The sequence below is a fragment of the Hemiscyllium ocellatum genome, chromosome 39, assembly GCF_020745735.1.
Source record: "Hemiscyllium ocellatum isolate sHemOce1 chromosome 39, sHemOce1.pat.X.cur, whole genome shotgun sequence".
NCBI classification, from domain to species: domain Eukaryota; kingdom Metazoa; phylum Chordata; class Chondrichthyes; order Orectolobiformes; family Hemiscylliidae; genus Hemiscyllium; species Hemiscyllium ocellatum.
In genome coordinates this window covers 946619-966303 of record NC_083439.1, presented here as the reverse complement: position 1 = coordinate 966303, position 19685 = coordinate 946619, and the positions used below count along the sequence as shown (strand labels likewise).

Below are 19685 nucleotides of genomic sequence, written 5' to 3'. Positions count from 1 at the left end.
TTCCACATGCAAACTACCCTCTTCAAAAAAAATTTTCCCCCCAGTCTTTTTTTAAATCTCTCCTCTCACATTAAAAATACTCCCTAGTTTTGAAATCTCCCATTTTATGGAAAAGACACCTACCATTAACCCTATCTCTACCCCTCATGATTTTATAAACCTCCATTAGGTCACTTCTCAACCTTCTGTGCTCTGGTGAAAGAAGTCCCAGCCTATCTAGCCTTTTTATTAATCACTCAAGTGTTTCATACCTGGTAACATCTTGGTAAGTCTCTTCTGAATTCTCTTTACATTAATAATGTCCTTCCTATAACAGGGTGACCAGACCATGATGCATTATTCCAGTAGAGGCCTCACCAATGTCCTGTACAACCTCAACATGACTTCCCAACTCCTAGAGTTGAAGGACTGAGCAATGAAAGCAAGCATACCAACATGTTCTTTCCAGTCTGTGTTTTAGTCATTCTAAATTGGCAGACTGGTTCTGCCAGTTCTGATGAAAGATCACATTCAAAGTGTTGACCTGTCTTTCTCCATTGAACACATACTGATCTACAGCATGTAAGATGTTCAGTGCAGCATTTGTTTCTGTTTTTAAAAATTGCAGTCCTGACTAAGAATGTTTGCAGTGCAACTTTAGTGAGCTAGATCTGATCAACCTTAATGTAGTATCTTTCATTTCAGGACTACTACCTTTCCCTCTTGGGCCCTGCAAATTTCCGAAAAGCCATAGAGGAAGCAGAAAGGCTTTCAGAAAGCCTCAAGTTAAGGTTTGTATACTTGCTGTGATCAAAGTTTATGTAAAGATTTGTAGCTCGGGTGCCAGTTGCAATTGTTGTGGGTATGTTTGCCGAGCTGGGAAGTTGGTTTCCAGATATTTCACCCCCTTTCTTGGTGACATCCCCAGTGCTGTGGAGCCTCCTATGAAGCACTGCTGTACTTTCTCAGTTGAAATTTATTTGGTTCATTCCCACTGCTTCCAATTACAGATTCCAGTTCATTGCAGTGGTCGGTACATTGGGTCTTGGTCAATGTTCTTATTGATGGAATATGTGAATAAGTGCTCTGACTGTCCTCTGTTTGGCTTGTCCTATTATTGTTGTGTTGTCCCAGTCAAATTTGTGGTTCTTGTCTGTGTGTATGGCTAATAGGGACAGCTGGTTTAGTGGCGGTTAGTAGCTAGTTGATGTTCATGAACACAGATTGCTAGTTGTCTGTCTGTTTGTACTATATAATATTTTGTGCAGGTCCTGCACGGAATCCTGTACACTATATTTGTCCTGCACAACTCCATTCCTAGATGTGATAGTAGCAAGAACACACAACAGGGAATGCACAAAAGTATACAGAAAAGCCCTACGTGGACCAGACCCTGAATTATAATTGTTCTGGTGAGTTGTCTGAGCGTGACAGTTGGTTTGTGTTGTCATGAATCTGAATGGTTGGAGAAGTCTGCCTGTCAGTTCCGAGACACACAAGGTAAAGAGGTCAGTGTTGGGTAGTAGCATGTCCTCATCGCATTACTTAGCTGCCAGGCAGCTGCAGATGAAGTTTGGGGCTATCCGTTCTTGGCAAAGACTTTGTAGAGGTGTTCTTACTCTCTTTGCAGATCGGGGGTCCTGCGGTGTGTTGTAACCCTTTTGAACAGGGTCCTAATGCAACTTCTCGTGTGTGTTTGGATGGTTGCAGTTATAATTCGAGTCTGTCTGTGTGGTGTGGCTTTTCTGTATACTTTTGCGTATTCCCTGTTCTGTATTATTGCTATTATCTCTTGTAGGAATGGGAGTCGGTTGTTAATTTTCTCCTCAGTTGTATATTTGATCCCTGTTAGCATGGTGTTGATAATCCGGTATGTGCTCTCAATCTCCTCTTGTAATTATCTCAAGTGTCGTCTACCTATCTGATCCAGAGTTTGTGTCAGATTTGTGGGAGGGCTGTTTGTTCTCACCTTTGCATCACTGCTTCTGCTATGAGCCTGGAGGTGAGTGAGCCCATAGGTGTCCCATTGATTTGTTCATACATCTGGTTGTTGAACATAGTGTCATCAAGCACAGGTCCAGTAGTTTGAGTATGCATCTCTTGTTGATTGGTTCCCTGTCGTGGTGTCTGTTCTGTTAGGTCAGGAGATTGGCTAATGTCAAAACCTTACCCAGAGAGACAATCGAGGTAAAGTTGCTGTGATTCTATAGATTTGCAGTAATTGTGACTAGGACAAAATGATTTGGTTGGCTTCATACTTGAAAATCACAGGTCAGGGCAATGTTGGACCCTAGATGAGTGGTGCTGGAAAAACACAGCAGGTCAGGCAGCATCCAAGGAGCAGGAAAATCTATGTTTTGGGCAAAAGCCCAAAGGAAGGAAGGGAGCCTCCATTCCTGATGAAGGGCTTTTGCCCGAAACGTAGACTTTCCTGCTCCTCGGATGTTGCCTGACCTGCTGTGCTTTTCCAGCACCACTCTAATCTAGACTCTGATTTCCAGCATCTGCAGTCCTCAGTTTTGCCTAATGTTGGACCCTGTTAAAATATCCAGGTCCTGATCTTAACAGCCAATTCCCATTCCTGAATTAATAATTAAGGCCTGCCTTCTGTCACCACTAACATCTATTGCTGATACCCCTCCTTGTGCAATAACTAGTTAGTGTTCATCCTGTTAGTATATTTGGCTTTGTGTTTAACTGGAAATTAATGCAAGACTTTTGGTTTTTCCTTATCTATTAGATATGAGGAGGCTGAAGTGCGTAAAAAGCTTGAAGAGAATGAAAGGCTGCAAGAGGAGAAGAGAAAACAGCAGGAAGAAGCCAGAAGCAAGGGATATGATAACAGTTTGAAAACAACAACTAAGAGTTCCTCTGATTGTTTTGGCATTCAGAAAAGAAATTTAAAGGTTATTATCTAGTTGAATACTAAGTCTTGCATTGGAAATTATCACAAACAACATTTTGTAATAGTCAGCTTTAAATTCAGGGGTTAGTTTGTCTGAACGTTGCATGATTTGAAACAGATGAGTTAGTTTGCTTTGGATTCTCACTCAAAAAATACTTGGAATCAGTATTGAATGTTCTGTGCTGCCGAAGCAAAGTATTTAATCCAAGAATGGCACTTGAGTTTTATTTCATTTAATAAATTATAGTGGTTTTATAAAGTTGATAAAATGGAGACAGTATGTTTGAAATATTAACCAGGAATTTAAAGGTTTTGCTTTTCTTTTATTTAGGAGGACTTTGAAGTAAATGACAAGAAAACACATTCTGTGTGCAATGGTGAGATTTTTGTCATTGTTGCTGAGAGTCAATTCAATTCCATCTACAATTTGCCTTTCAGAACCAGAATTCTGCTCTTGGCAGAAATCAAGTTAAGAGTACCAATACTTTACTTGTAACTGAGGAAAAAAAAGTTTGGATAGGCAGTCATCGAGGAGCATTCTGCACATTTCCAAATACCTGCTTAAAGCGTAGTAGCAGCTGCTTTTACTTGTTGATCCTGAACTTGCATGTGAAAGAGACAATTTTGTAGTGGCAACATTTTGCAGCTACATTGCTTTCCCTGATATTGGATCGTTGAATGGTTACAACACAGGAGACCATTTTGTGACTTGACCTAACCATGCCAAATTTTCTGCAAAGCCAATTATATTAGTACCATTCCACCATCCATTTCCCATTGCCCCTTCCTATTTTTCTCAAGATAATTATCAAATCCCCTTTTGAAAGCCATCGTTTATATCTGCCTTCACTATATCCTCAGACAGTATATTTGAGATTTTTAAATTATTCTTTCATTTTTTGGGTGGCATGGTGGCACAGTGGTTGGCACTGCTGCCTCACCGCCAGAGACCCAGGTTCAATTCCCTCCTCAGGCGAATGACTGTGTGGAGTTTGCACGTTCTCCCCGTGTCTGCGTGGGTTTCCTCCGGGTGCTCCGGTTTCCTCCTACACTCCAAAAATGTGCAGGTCAGGTGAACTGGCCATGTTAAATTGTCCATAGTGTTAGGTGAAGGGGTAAAGGTAGGGGAATGGGTCTGGGTGGGTTGCGCTTTGGCGGGTTGGTGTGGACTTGTTAGGCCGAAGGGTCTGTTTCCACACTAAGTAATCTAATCTAATTTGGATATGCAGATCACTGTCAAGGTGAGCATTTGTTGCCCATCCCTAATTGCCCTTCAGATCGTGCTCACCTGGACACTTATTGTGTTCTATCATACACTTGACCTGTGTCAAGTCAGGAAGATGAGTGGCAACTTGCAGGTTGTTGTGTTCCCATGTGTCTACTGCACTTGTCCTCCTAAAGTGAAGTGGTCATGTGTTTGGAAGGTGCTGTCTAAGTTACTTGTTGCAGAATTCTTAACCTATGACCTTTTGTAATCATATTTAATAAAGCCATTCTAATTCAGGTGGCAACTCCCCAGGATGTTGTCATCACTTTAACGCAACAATCTTTGCTTTCTGCCCCTTCCAACAACGGAAAAAATTCTAATACTAATCTGACAAAGATCCCTCATGATGTTACTTACTTGAATTAGGTATCTTCTTGGTCTTCTCCAAGGAGATTGAGCCCAACTTCAATTTATTAATTTAGCTGAAATCTATTATTCCTGGATTTCTTTTTCCTCTTTCACATGCTTCCCAACCATTGGAAGACCCTCCGCTGAATCAACTTCCTTTTGTAATTTATTTTTGCTTATAAAATCCCAAATTCTGTCTTTTTAACTGCTCTGCTATCTTCGAGAAGGATTTGTTCACATGTTCCCCCAAATCATTCTGTTTCTGTACCCTGTTTAGTGTTCTCTTCCATTCATATTGTCCTTCGACCCAAATGCATCACTTTCATTAAATGTAATTGCCAATTATCTGCCTATTCCAACTATGCCTTTTTGAAGTTTACTGTTTTCCTTCTCTGTTCACAATGCTTCCAACTTTGTGTTAAAGTTGGGCCCTGCACATTCATGTCCCGGTCAATAATATGCATCAAGCGACATGCTGGTCTTTAATCATAGCATAAAAACGAGTTTTGGTTTTAGAGATTGCACTTCTCACATCTCTCCCATTTTTGATTGACTGAACTTCTGGTTGCTTTGATGATATGACTATCTGCTTTGCATACAGATTCACTTCAGGGAGCAGTAACTGCAGAAAAGTTGTTTGCAATGATGCAAGATGAAAACACTGAGATGATCATTATGGATGCACGAAGCTCCAAGGATTACCAGGAATCTCATATGCAGGTGGCCAGATCACACTGTATAAGTGTACCAGAGGAAGCTGTCAGTCCAGGGTAGGAAATAGAGTGCAAGTTTGTAAAAGTGTTGATAACTGATTATAACCGTTTGACAAGAAATTAGTGTATTTTAATTTAACTTTATAACAAAATGGCCTGCTGAGAGAAAGGAACTGAATAATTTTAAAACTGTCTTCTACAGCATCACTGTTAACCAGATAGAGTTGAAGCTTCCAGAGGAGTCAAAAGAGATATGGCGAAAGCGTCAATTTGTTGATTACATAATTTTGTTGGATTGGGACAGTTCTGTTGACCAAGTGAAAAGAGGAACCATTCTTCAGAGCCTCAAGGATGCACTTTATAAGGTTTATAATTTTTTTTTCTCAAGAAATATTCAATTGCATTTCATGTTGTACATGTTACGTATGAACATACAAATGAGCAGTAGTAAACTGTTCTGCCCTGCCATTCAGTAAGACTATTGATCTGATTGCTCCACATTCCTGGCTAACACAATGATCTTTCATCCACCTTGCTTATCACAAATCTCACTACCTCTGCCTTAAAACAAAATTCAGCTCTGCTTCCAGTTTCTGAGGAATAGTGTTCCAAAGACACTGTACCCTCAGACAACATATCTACTCACCAGCCTTAATTGGGCAAACATTTTTTGTTTTGAACAGTTATGCCTAGCTCTAGATTTTTCCCATGAGCGGAAGTGTTTTTCCAACATTCACTGTCAAGCCCCCGGATGTTGCAACCTTACCTGAGTAATTTGGGGAGATTAGTGAAACAAAGTTGAAGTTTTCTCTTATTTTTTTTTCTCCCTCATTTCATTCTCACAGTAACCCTGTAAAACAGAAGTACAAATCACGGAATGAGTCACAATTTGAGAGATTCTAACATAGTTAATACAGTAGAAGCTTTTTGTAATGGAAGGATAAGTGCAAGGCCACTTGCCAAAAGCATACTGAATTTTCAACATAAGCTTCTTTAATGCAGTGGGATAGCCAGATAATTCTCCGGAGTGAACCACTAGTATTGGAGGGTGGCTATGACAGCTGGCTCCTCTGCTATCCAATGTACACTACGAATGCCAAAGTGACTGTTCCAAAGAGAGAACCTCCTGGAGCTGTACAAGTGTCCTGTGAGTACCACTACTTAAATAAGCAAGGGTGTGCACTTTCTCAGTTATTCTTGTATATCTTTAACAAGAAAGATGAAAAGCATCCACCAAGTGTGGACATGGTTCTTTGCAATATGTGCTGCATGGTAATTTTTTTAAAATATGAATAGCTGCTGCTTACTGCTCCATCAGAAATGGACATGGAGGAAGCATAAGTTAAATTCAGTAATCTTTGTAAAACATTTCCATTTTAGCATTTGTTTTGCAATTTCAGGAATCTGGGGTGAAATGAGGCTTGGAATCTGAATTGATGTTTTGAGTCCAACTTTTAAACTCAAAGCACTAACTATTGTTTTCTGCACAGATCATGTAATTTCTGCTGAATTTCTTCAGAATTTTTTATTTAAGATCTCCACCAGCCTTAATAATTTGCCGTTATTTTTAGAAATGTGGGATGATGCAGCATCTTTGTGAGTTTTACTTAAATAAGGGCAACTATAAGTGCATGAAAACAGATATAACTACAGTGGGATGGCAAATTCGATTCCGCATTAGATCAGTGGAAATGCACTGAAGACATGCAATGGGATATATTGAAATAATCAGCAGATACATTCCAACCACAAGTGAAAAGTCCTAAGCGGACCCATCATCTGTGATAAACTAGAAATGTTGAAGATAGTATCAAGTTTAAGGTAAAAAGCATGTAATTCAGCAAACATGGTCAGTAGTTCAGAAGATTGAACCATTATTTTTAAGAACAAAGAATATCTGACTAAAAGATTAATCAACAGGGAAAAAATCTATGGTAAAAATAAGTACAAATTGAGTTTCCATACATACTTAGAAATGAAAAAAACAGTGACTGTGCATCCTATAGAAACTGAATCTGGGAAATTAATAATGGACAATAAGGAAACAGCAGATGAACTGAACAGATATATTGTATTAGTTTTCATCATAGAGGATGCAGGTAACATCTCCGATGGAAAGGGGAGGTAGGAATTTAAGAAAATTGGGATCTCTATAAAATTGGAGCACACTCCCTCCCTCCATCACAGATGCTCAGTAGCATCAGTGTGTACCATTTGCGAGGAGCATTGCAGAAATTCATCAAAGATCCTTAGATAGCTTCATCTAGAAGTCTTAAAAGTTTTTAAGTGGCTAGCAAGATAGTTGACAGATTGATTCTAATTTTCCAAAATTCTGAAGGTGCCAAAAAGGATCTGTTTGATCAGATATAGTGAATGTAATTCTTTATTCGAAAATGGAGGAAGACTGAGAACAAGAAATTACAGGCCTGTTAGCTTGACACCTGCAGAAGTTTCTCGGTAGTATTCTAGGCCCAGTCATCTTCGGTTTCTTCGTCAACGAATTTCCTTCCATCCCAAGGTCAGAAGTAGGAGTGTTCTATGATAATTGCACAATATTCAGCACCATTTGGAACTCCTCAGTTAATGGAGCAGTCCATGTTCACATGCAACAAGATCTGGACAATATTCAGACTTGAGCTGACAAATGGCAAAGTAATATTTGTGCCACCCAAATGCCAGGCAATGACCATCTCCAACAAGAGACAATTTATCTACCATTGCTGAATCCCCAACAATTAACATCCTGGGAGTTACCATTGACCAGAAACTCAACTGGAATCTTCATCTAAATAGTCACTGTAAGAGCCAGTCAGGGGCTGGGAATACTGCGGCACCTGACTCCCTAAAGTGTCAACCATTTACAAGGCCCAGGTCAGGAGTGTGATGAAATATGCTCCATTTGTCTGGATAGACTCAGCTCCAGCAAAATTCAAGAAGCTTGACACCATCCAGGACAAAGCAGTCTGCTTGATCAGCATCACGTACAAGTATACTCCCTCCACCTCAGGCTAAGTAACATCACTGTGTACCATCTGCGAGGAGCACTGCAGAAATTCACCAAAGGTCCTTAGAGAGCCCCTCCAAACTCATGAACCACTTCAGTCTAGAAGGATTAGGGCAGCAGCCACTCATCCAATCTGAAAAATGTCACTATTCCATCATTATCACTGAAGTGTCAGGAGCAAGAGAGGGAGTCGTGCTTGGACAATTCCTGCCAGCTAATGTGGAACTTTTGCTCTTTATCTGTGCTTGAGGCTAGGAGAAGGGGAATTAATTAAAATGGGAGAGGCTTGCCTCTTAACAACTGCACCCTTAAAGAGAAATGTGAAACCACCTGTACCTGACCAGATGAGACAGTAATTGTAATCCTGTAATTTTTGATGATCTTATAATTGATGGAATGACAGAGTCTGCCGTATCTGTGGATCTTGTGTGTACAACAGTAATTTCTTTTTTATTGCACATTCTCCTCCCTAAACACTGGTTGCCTATTTGCCTTGTGTAGAGACAGTGGAATCAGGCCATTTGACCCATTATGTCTGCTCCACCATTCAATCATGGTTAATACGTTTCTCAACCCCTTTCTCAGGCCTTCTCCCTGTAATCATTGATCACTTTACTAATGAAGAAGCCATCTATTTTTGTCCTACATACAGTCAATGATTTAGCCTCCACAGCCTTCTGTGATGATGAATTCCACAGATTCACCAACTCCTGATGAAATTCCTCTGCATCTCTGTTCCAAAGGGTCATCCCTTCACCTGGAGGCCTTGTCCTCAGGTCCTGTCGCACTTCATTGTGGAAACATCAGCTCCCATCTACTGTATCCAGGTCTGTTTCAATGAAATATCTCCTTTCATCCAACTTTCTAAATTGCATTGAGTACGTACTGAGAGCCTCCAGTGCCTCCTTATATGAGATGCCTTTCATCCCCAGGATCATTCTTGTAAACAGCCTCTGGACCCCCTCCAACACTGGCACATCCATCCTTAAAAACAGGGCCCAAAGCTGCACACAATACTTCAAATGCATTCTGATCAGAATTATATAGAGCCTCAGCAATACATCTCTACCTAACTGCCAACTGAATCTACGTGTTAAGAGAATCCTGAACTAGGACTCCCCTTTTGTGCTTCAGATTTCTAAAGCCTTTTCCCATTTAGAAAATAGTCCATGCCTCTATTCTTCCTATCAGCGCATAAACTTATACTTTGCCACATTGCATTTCATCTGCCACTTTGTCCACTTTCCTAGCCTGTCCAAGTCCTTTGCAGCATCCCATTCACTAACACTACCTGGCTGTCCTTTGTCTAACTTAATACTTAGAATTCAAACAGATTTTTCAGGCATGAGTTGTGCTGGCTCGGTTCTGTTTTAGGGTGTAGGTTTGATATCCAGATGTTTCATTACTTGGCTAGGTAACATCACCAGTGGCGATCTCCAAGTGAAGCAAAGCTGTTGTCTCCTGTTTTCTATTTATATCTTTCTCCTGGATGGGGTTCCTGGGGTTTGTGGTGAGGTCATTTCCTGTTCGTTTTCTGAGGGGTTGATAGATGGCATCTAGATCTATGTGCTTGTGTATGGTGTTGTTGGAGTGCCAGGCCTCTAGGAATTCTCTGGCATGCCTTTGCTTAGCCTGTCCCAGGATAGATGTGTTGTCCCAGTCAAAATGATGGGTTTTTTTTATCTGTGTGTAGGGGTACGAGGGAGAGAGGGTCGTGTCTTTTTGTGGCTAGCTGGTGTTCGTGCATCCTGGTGGCTAACTTTCTTCCTGTTTGTCCTACGTAGTGTTTGTGGCAGTCCTTGCATGGAATTTTGTAGATGACGTTGGTTTTGTCCATGGGATGTACTGTTCAGCATTGCAAGTTTGTTAGCCACAAACGGGAAGAAAGTTAGCCACCAGAATACACGAACACCAGCTAGCCACAAAAGACGCGACCCCCTCTCCCTCATAGCCCTATACACGGATGAAAAAAGCCACCATTTCGACTGGGACAACACATCTATCCTGGGACAGGCTAAGCAAAGACATGCCAGAGAATTCCTAGAGGCCTGGCACTCCAACCACAACACCATAAACAAACACATGGATCTAGATGCCATCTATCAACCCCTCAGAAAACGTACAGGAAATGACCTCACCACAAACCCCAGGAACCCCATCCAGGAGAAAGATATAAATAGAAAGCAGGAGACAACAGCTTCACTTCACTTGGAGGTCCCCACTGATGATGTTACCGAGCCAGGTAATGAAACGTCTGGATATCAAACCTACAGCTCAGCGAGCAAACCTACACCCTAAACCTCAACCTGAGCTACAAACCTTGCATCAGTCCTATTTTACCTTGCACTTCCAAGTACTTTGCAATCTCCTATTTTATAATGGACTCTTAAATTTTTCCAAGATGGTCAATAGTTTCTTGTCTTCTGCCTCCCTCCTTTCTTAAACAGGATTTTACATTTGGCATTTTCCAGTTCTCAGGGACCCTCCCTGACTCCAGTGATTCCTGAAAGATGGACATCAGAACTATAGGGTGTATTCCATCCAGTGTGGGTGATAATCCACCTTCCAGCTTCCCCAGAACCTCCTTAGTAATGGCCACTACAGTCACCTCTGTACAATCACCTGAGGAAGGAGCATCGCTCCGAAAGCTAGTGTGCTTCCAATTAAACCTGTTGGACTATAATGTGGTGTTGTGTGATTTTTAACTTTGTTAGAATTGGTGCTGCAACTGATTTCACCTGCTGAGTATTACAGAAATCAGACTTGTTGTTGATCAATAATTTGGAGTTCAATTTGTGGACATCACAAAAGGTCAGCGCAGTGGTCGATCTATATTTAATGGCAATACAAAATCAGCTTTTGAATACAGTGCTGCATTCATTTTTTTTTCATAGTGAATTTCAGTTACCCATCCTTGGAGGAACCCCCACAACCTTCTGAAGACCTTAATGAAAATAAGACTGTCCAAGAATTGGAAATTTGTAATGAACACCTATCTTTGCTCGAAGAGACACCAAAAAAAGTCAACCTAAAAACTATCAATGTGCCTAATGGTATCTTTGCCCCTGGGGTTCCAGTCACTGGGCAGCCTATTGCAACGAAGACCATTCCACAGGTATGTGCAATATATTATGTTTGTGCAATATTACCTTAGTCCTGCTTTAGTTCTTCTTTCATCTTTGCCTGTGCCCGTTGCCAATTAACTCATTTGATTTTGCTTCCTTCGTCGTTAGTGCCTGTGCAATTGATTTTAGTAAAATGGACTCTTGCAACATGTTGAACTGATGGGGAAGAAGGAAATAGAATACTGGGCAAGCTTTCTTGTTAACATTCAAACAACTATTTGAATCAAGTTTGCAAGAACATTTAAAGTGAATGTCATGACCATATCAGTTGGTTCCCAATGATCTGGGAGCTAAGGACTTGTGTAAGCTCATATGCAGTGCTCCTCGTTTTTCAGTATTTAAATTTGAAAAAAATCCAGCACAGTTTTATACTTTATGCAAGACAAAAGGTTAGTACATTGCATAACTACAGTATTGCAGAGATCTCGGGAGCATTTTTGAAGCCTGGTCCAGCCATCATGCTCAGTATTGCCACATGTCACCTACTTAAAGTGCTAGTTATTTGTTATAATGAGAATGAAATTGAAATCAGTATGCATTACCATTGCAAGTCTCACATGAAGGTTCCCTTTCTGAAGTGAAGGGTTCAAAATTTGAAATTAGATTCAGCTGTGATGGTTTTGTAGTTGAATAGTGAGACTTTTCCTTTGTAGTATGCGGAGTACAGCAGCTTCAGAGAACACATGAAGGCCCTTCTTCCTTTGAAAACTGAGAACACTTGATCACTGCTTGGGTTACTTTGCAGCAGAACAGGATGAAATTCTGGGTGCCTTCATCTAAATCCTGGTATTAGGAAGAAAGACCAATTCTCATGCTGTTCCTAAGTAGTTCATCTGAGCATGGTGACCGGACCTGACTTCACAAAGGCTCCTGAGATCTCTACAGTAAAATGGCTGTTCAAAGCCACGTTTTTAAACCGTTCACAACTTAAAAGTGGCAGCTATCTCATTGTTGAATTGTCCTTCCATACTGGATATTGGGAATATAATAAGAATAGGCCGTTCAGTCCCATCAAGTCAGACCTAGAACAGTATAGCAAGGGACAGGCCATTTTGTGCAACTCGTTCGTGCCAACCAGATATCCTAAATTAACTTAGTCCCATTTGTCAGTACTTGGCTCATATCCCTTTAAATTCTTTGTATTCATATACCCATCCAGATGCCTTTTGAATGTTTAAATTGTACAAGCCTGCACCACTTCCTCTGGCAACTAATTCCATACATGCAGCACCCTCTGTGTGGAGAAGAATGCTCCATAGGTACTTTTTTACATCTTTGCCCTCCCTCCTTAAACCTATGCCCTCTAGTTTTAGACTCCCCATCTCAGGGAAAAGACCTTGGCTATTCACCCTATCTACGCCCCTCATGATTTTGTAAACTTCTATAAGGTCACCTGTCCACCTCCGATGCTCTAGGGAAAATGCCCCAACCTATTCTACCTCTCCCCATAGCTCAAACACACCAACACTGGCAACATAATTGTAAATGTTTTCTCAACCTTTTCAAGCTTCACACATCCTTCCTATAATTGGAACACCAGAATTGAACACTATTCCAAAAGTGGCCTAACCAATGTCCTGTACAGTCACAATATGACTTCCTAACTCCTATACTCGATGCACTGACCGATAAAGGCAAGCCTACTAAGGTGTTCACTATCTGGTCTACCTGCAAATCTACTTCCAAAGAGCTATGAGCCTGCACTCTTTGCTCAGCAACACTCCCCAGAGCCTTAACATTAAGTGTATAAGTCCTGCCTCGATTTGCCTTTCCAAGATGCAGTACCTCCCATTTATCAAAGCTAAAATCCATCTGCCACTCATCAGCCCACAAGCCCATCTAATTAAAGTTCCTTTCTACTCTGCAGTAACCTCCTTTGCTGCCCACTTCATCTCCAATTTCAGTGTTATGGACACACTTACTAAACATACCTGCTCTATTCCCATCCAAATCACTTATTAGTGACAGAAAACAGTGGACCCAGCACCGATCCTTGTTGCACTCCACTGGTCACAGGCCTCCAGTCTGAAAAACAGTCCTCCACCACCACCCTCTGTCTTCTACCTTTGAGCCAGTTCTGTATCCAAATGGCTAGTTCCCCCCTGTATTCAATGCAATCTAATGTAGACTTATTAGCAACCATGCGGCACCTTATCGGACACCTTACTGAAGTACATATAGATCATCTCTACCGCTCTGCCCTCATCAAACCTCTTCGTTACTTCAAAAGACTCAATCAAGTTAGTGAGGTGCAATTTCTCACATGCAAAGCCATGTTGACTATCCCTGTTCAGTCCTTGCCTTTCCAAATACAGCTATGTCCCAAACTTTATCCTAGGCTGGAATGTAGATCTATCCTTTTCTCAAACTGCAAAAATATTTTTTGTAGTTCTTTTAGCCATTAGGTTGAATGACTCCCAATATTTCAGGTTTGTGGTGAGAGGGGAAAACTTCATCTTCAGGGATGCCATTATCAAATAGTTTCTGTTTAATCTTTAAAGTGTTCATTGAATTTCAAAAGATCCCATGATTCTTGAGCTGTAACCGAAAAGAAAATGTGGAAAATAGGCAAGGGGTAGGCCAGTGGCCCCACTGCACCCACTTCACCATAATCATGGCTAATATTCAATTGCAGTGTCATTCACTCGTGTTACTAAAGATAGATTAGCTCTCTTTACAGATAATAACAACCTCTTCCTGACAGCTAGTGGTTAATTTCCAGAAGGTAATATACTTAACTAAAAGAGCATCTTATGATCTCCACATGTATCTGAAAGCTATTATTAGCTCATCCTTGGAAAACGCAAACTATCATTGCCCGGCACTGACTTGGACTACAAGAGCAAGTCAGAGCTTGGAATTTTGTCGAGATCAATCCCCTCCTCACTTCCAAAGCCTGACCACCATCTGTGAGACATTGGTCAAGAATGTGATGGAATACTGTCGACTTGACTCGGGTGCAGCTTCAACAACACTTCAAGTCAAAATAAACCTTTCCGAATGCCTTTTAAATGTTGTAATCCTACCAGGCTCCACCACTTTTTCTCTGGCAACTCCTTCAATACATGCAACACCCTCTGTCTGAAATAGTTGCCCCTTAGGACCCTTTTAAATCTTTCCCCTTTCACCTTAAACCTATGCTGTCTATTTTTAGACTCCCCTACCCTCAGAAAATGACCTTGGCTATTCATCCTATTGTGCCCCTTGTGATTTTATAAACCTCTACAAGGTCACCCCTTGGCCTCCAACACTCCAGGGAAATAGCCCCAACCTTTTCAGCCTCTCCCTGTAGTTCAAACCCTCCAAACCTAGCAACATTCCTGTAAATCTTTTCTGTACCCTTTCAAGATTAATGCCATCTTTCCTCTAGCAAGGAGAACAGAATTGAACACAATATTCCAAAAGTGGCCTAACCAATGTCCTGGAAAGCTGCAGTGTGAAATTGTAACTTCTGTACTCCGTGCACTGATCAATAAATACCCTGTCTACCTGCAACTCCACTTTCAAGGAACAATGACCTGCAGTCCAAGTTCTTTGTTCAGTAACACTCCATGGAAACCTATCATTTAAGGGTATAATTCCTCCCCTGGTTTGCCTTAGCAAAATGCAACACCTCACATTTACCAAAATTAAACTCCATCTGCCACTCCTCGACCTATTTGATGAAGGTCCCACGTACTCTGGGATAACTCCTTCGCTGTCCTTTTACGTTCGCAAAAACCAGTGGACCCAGCACTGATCCTTCTGGCACACCATTGATCTGAAGACAGGAGACAGGGTGGTGGTGGAGGGTTGCTTTTCAGACTGGAGGCCTGTGACCAGCGGTGTGCCACAAGGATCAGTGCTGGGTCCACTTTTTTTTGTCACTTTTATATTCACATCCAAATCATTTATATATGAAGAATGGTTACTAAGTTTGCGGATGACACCAAAATTGGTGGTATAGTGGGCAGCGAAGGAGATTATCTCAGAGTACAATGGGACCTTCATCAGAAAGGAGACAGAGGGTGGTGGAAGAGGGTTGCTTTTCAGAGCATGGAGGCCTGTGACCATCTTCTGTGTGATCTAATTTTGCTAACCAGGCTACCATACAGAACTTTGTCAAAAGCCTTGCTGAGGTCCATATAGATATGGTCGACCATGGTCACTTCTTCAAAAAACTCAAGTTATTGAGTTATGATTTCTCACAAGCAAAGCCATATTGATACTCTCTCATCCATCCTTGCCTATCCTAATACGTAAATCCTGTCCCTCAACAACTTGTCCAACACTGATGTCAGGCTCTGTTGAATTTGGACAATCTGAGATTACTTTCAGCCTATCCAAAAGGGTAGCAGTTGGCATCTGTATAACCTGGAAATAAGGTTCACTAAACACAAGTTGCAAAAGAAATTGTCTATTTTTGTCTAACTCTCTTTTTTTCTTTTAGGATTTAGAAATATCATTAACTTTGATTGCCAGAAGAGTATCAAATTGTCTTTTTGAGCTCATTAAAATTGGCAATATAATCCCAGAACAATTAGATTAACAATATTCCTTTTCCGATCTCCATTTCTTTTTAATTGGGTCTGGGTTCTCTCTACGTGCACCTCCTCTCCCAATGTAATACTGCCCCACCCCAATAAATTCATGTCCCAAATATTCCACACCGTAATCACTGTAGCTGAAGCCCTTTTCAGAATTTATTGATTTGTATCCAATCATTCAGAGACAGACAGGAGGGGCCAATGAAACTTTGTGCGTTTTTCCTTCTACTTCTGGAGAATCTGCATGCTGTTTTTATATTTTGAATTGATTGTACAATTTAAGGTTGAAAATATACAGAGAATCATAAGTTGTTATCTATCTAATTCTGTTTAATAAACCTGTAGTTCGAGTGTCTGGCATATTTTTGTGTGTAGTCACTTGGCTCTCAAGTTAGGTTTGAGGTTCAAGACCCTCTCCAGTAGTTGGGCACAGAACACCAGGCTCTCTCTTCACTACAATACTGAGCCAATGCTGATTTTCAGTTGAATCATGAAGCTAAGAATTTGTATTCCCCTTAGGGTGGATGGTTGCAAGATCGGAAGGCTCTGTTTGCAAGATGAGCAGTGCGTTCTCTGAACGTTATCTCTTTGCAGTTTTTGAGAGGTGCTGTGGGCAAAACTGGTTTATCCCTATATTTCTGGGATTATATTGCCAATTTTAATGAGCTCAAAAAGACAATTTGATACTCTTCTGGTAATCAAAGTTAATGATATTTCTAAATCCTAAGAGAAAAAGAGTTAGACAAAAATAGACAATTTCTTTTGCAACTTGTGTTTAGTGAACCTTATTTCCAGGTTATACAGATGCCAACTGCTACCCTTTTGGATAGGCTGAAAGTAATCTCAGATTGTCCAAATTCAACAGAGCCTGACATCAGTGGTGGACAAGTTGTTGAGGGACAGGATTTACATGTATTAGGATAGGCAAGGATGGATGAGAGAGTATCAATATGGCTTTGCTTGTGAGAAATCATAACTCAATAACTTGAGTTTTTTGAAGAAGTGACCATGGTCGACCATATCTATATGGACCATCCCTATATCCCACTGCAATGGCTGTAGATGCTTTGAGGTATCCTATAGTTGTGAAAGGTGCTATATCAATACAAGTCTTGCTTTTATTTGCTCCCAATCTCTCTCTCTTTTTAAATATGTTCACTTCTATTGTATGGAAGTGTTCTAGGTTGCCATGAAGATAATTGTGCTTTTATGTATTTTAAACAGATTGATCGAACTAAAAAACCTTCACTGAAACAGCCAAATCGATCACTGTCAAAATCAGAGGTGGTTGGTGCTGACAGTCTACCTGTTCACAATGGACCAGTGATTCCTGATCGGTCAACAAAGCCCTGTATAGAATCACAGAATTCACTGACTGATGAAGAGAGAAATCAGATTCATGCTGAAGCAGCTCTAATTGGTGAGAAGGCCAGAAAGGAGAGAGAACAGCGTGAACGAAGGCAGGAAGAAGAAAGAAAAGAGAAGGAGAGGTTGGAGAGACTAAGGGAAGAAGAGCGCAGAGAAAAAGAACAGTGTGAAGAGGAAGAGAAAGAGTTCGAAACAAAAGCTGACCAAGAAAGAGAACCCAAAGAAAATGAGGAACAGAGAGCACAGGAAAGTGAAGACAGCCAGCAAAAAGAAGAAGCTGAAAGGAAAGGATTGGCAGAACAAAAAACGACATCTCCAGAAAAAGGCAAAATTGAGAGTCAGATAAGAGATCAAGCAGACACGAGGAAAAGTGGTGAACAATCTGTCTCTGAGCTGGAAGGACTTCGTGGCACAAACTTAGAGAAGCAGGTACTTCGAAATTTTTTTTTGTAAATGCAATAAAGAAGTGCTAACAAAGGCAAACCATCATATTCATTTTAGGGACACAAATGTTGTAGGTATTCGACAATATTGAGTAATCTGCTGAACTGAATTATGTCTGCCCATTTTTATACATCATAGAAGCGATAGAAATTAGGAGCTAGAATAGGCCATTTGTTATGATCACGATTGATCATCCAACTCAATAGCCATGTCATGCTTTTTCCCACAAATCTTTTGATCATTTTAGTACCAAGTGTCCATCGCTACCTTAAAATCATGCAGTTTTGACCTCCATGGCTTTTTGTGGTAGCAAATTCCACTGCCTTAACCACTCCCTGGGTAAATAAATTTTACCCCATATCCTTAGACTGTAGCCCCTGGTTTTTGTCTTGTCATTGGGAACACCTTTCCTGCACCTATCCTGTTTCATCCTGTTAGAAATTGAGGTTTCAATTAAATTTCTTCCAACCACCACCATTTTTCTGGACTCAAGCGAATCTCATCCTAACTAGTTAAACCTCCCTTCATGTGCTAGTCAGGTGAACCTTTACTGCATTCCCTCTATAGTAAGAACATCCTTCCTCAGATAAGGTGGTGAAAATTGCACTTAAAATCCCAAATGTGGTCTCACCAAGGCCCTGTGTGACTGCAGCAAGGCATCTGTACTTCTGCATTCAATCTTCTTGCTGTAAAGGCCATCATTCCATTTGCCTCTGTACCTGCATATAACTTCACTGTCCATCACCAAAGCATGGCAGCAACATTACTGACAGAGAGCCCTGAAGAGCGTAACCTGTCACAAGCCCAGTGTGGGACAGTTGTGTGTGAACCAACAGGAGAAAGAAAAGCCTATTTGAGTCTCAACTTTGCCATTTTACATTTTGCAGCTGCATCTCTCTACAAATGACATGGTTTCTTATGATGGTGAAGCTCTGCATTGCTGAGGACATCCTCAACTCTCACTATTCTAATTTTTTTCTCTTTGGAGTGTGTGGATGATTTATTTAAGTGCAAGGAGCCTTGAACTACTTTTGCATGGCCACATCTGTGCAGGGAGCATTCTGCACATGGTACAGAAAAAAGCACACTTTTTTGCATTGAAATACTACTGCTAACAAGTACATTAAATTCCAGAATATCCCTGCACCTCCATGAGGTACTGTGGGCCATCAGTAGCCAAATTGATTCACTCCATTCTCCATCTTATCCAGTAGACCCCTCATTCTACTATTGAGCTCACCCTAACTGTGGCTCATTGTGGAAAGGGTAAGAACTTGCAAGAAGCAGTACTGGGCCCACCTAAAAATGAGCTCTACATAATGCTAAATAGTAGAAACTACCTGAGTGGACATAATTTCTTGTAATTTAACCCTTCACATCCTAGTATTCTAGTAAATATCTCACTGCATTCATTCCAAGATCAACACTTCCTTACTGACCTGTAGTGCCAAGCACTACTTGGTACTTGGCGATTGTCTAACCAGGGTTTAACCTGTTCTTGACACTTTAATGAACCTTTACTTGTATGTTCAAGTTTTGAGACCTCCACTTGTGCTGATGTAGAGTTATCATGCTGTAATTAGATACCCTGTCAGTGAAAGTGCCACTGGTAATAATAGGCTTTTACAGAAACAATTTTGAAATTATAAGTATGAACATAGTTAAAAAGGAAAAACGAAATTCATACTTCAGAACAGTGAGAAAATGCTGTCTGTGGCTCTCCCCTGAACTATCCACTTGGTAAGTTTCCTAACTCTGTTTTTTGGAACTGTGGAATGTATGTGCTTGATTTGTGAAAACAGTTTTATTGCTGATAATTTTTTTTTTGGTCATCTGCGCAAAGCCTTTAACGATCATTTTTATTTAATGAAGGAACATAGAGATACATTAACCAGAGCAAGAAGTGAGGAAATGGGCCGAACAGTTCCAGGCTTACCTCCAGGATGGATGAAGGTACGGTAACCAGGTTATGACTTTTGGCCAAAAATACTTTCTAAGGAATTAGA

General features: G+C 40.8%; 1 protein-coding gene across 4 annotated transcripts in view; it reads left to right on the top strand.

The window, feature by feature from the left end:
- usp8 (ubiquitin specific peptidase 8) overlaps positions 1-19685 on the top strand; it is a 67121-nt gene that overhangs the window by 28421 nt on the left and 19015 nt on the right. For all 4 annotated transcript variants that reach the window (XM_060853160.1, XM_060853158.1, XM_060853159.1 and 1 more), the window contains exons 4-12: positions 685-770; positions 2720-2885; positions 3216-3261; positions 5101-5269; positions 5415-5577; positions 6215-6359; positions 11111-11331; positions 17092-17664; positions 19552-19632. In XM_060853160.1, the coding sequence (XP_060709143.1) occupies positions 685-770; positions 2720-2885; positions 3216-3261; positions 5101-5269; positions 5415-5577; positions 6215-6359; positions 11111-11331; positions 17092-17664; positions 19552-19632 (1650 nt within the window). The remainder of the gene's footprint in view (positions 1-684; positions 771-2719; positions 2886-3215; positions 3262-5100; positions 5270-5414; positions 5578-6214; positions 6360-11110; positions 11332-17091; positions 17665-19551; positions 19633-19685) is intronic.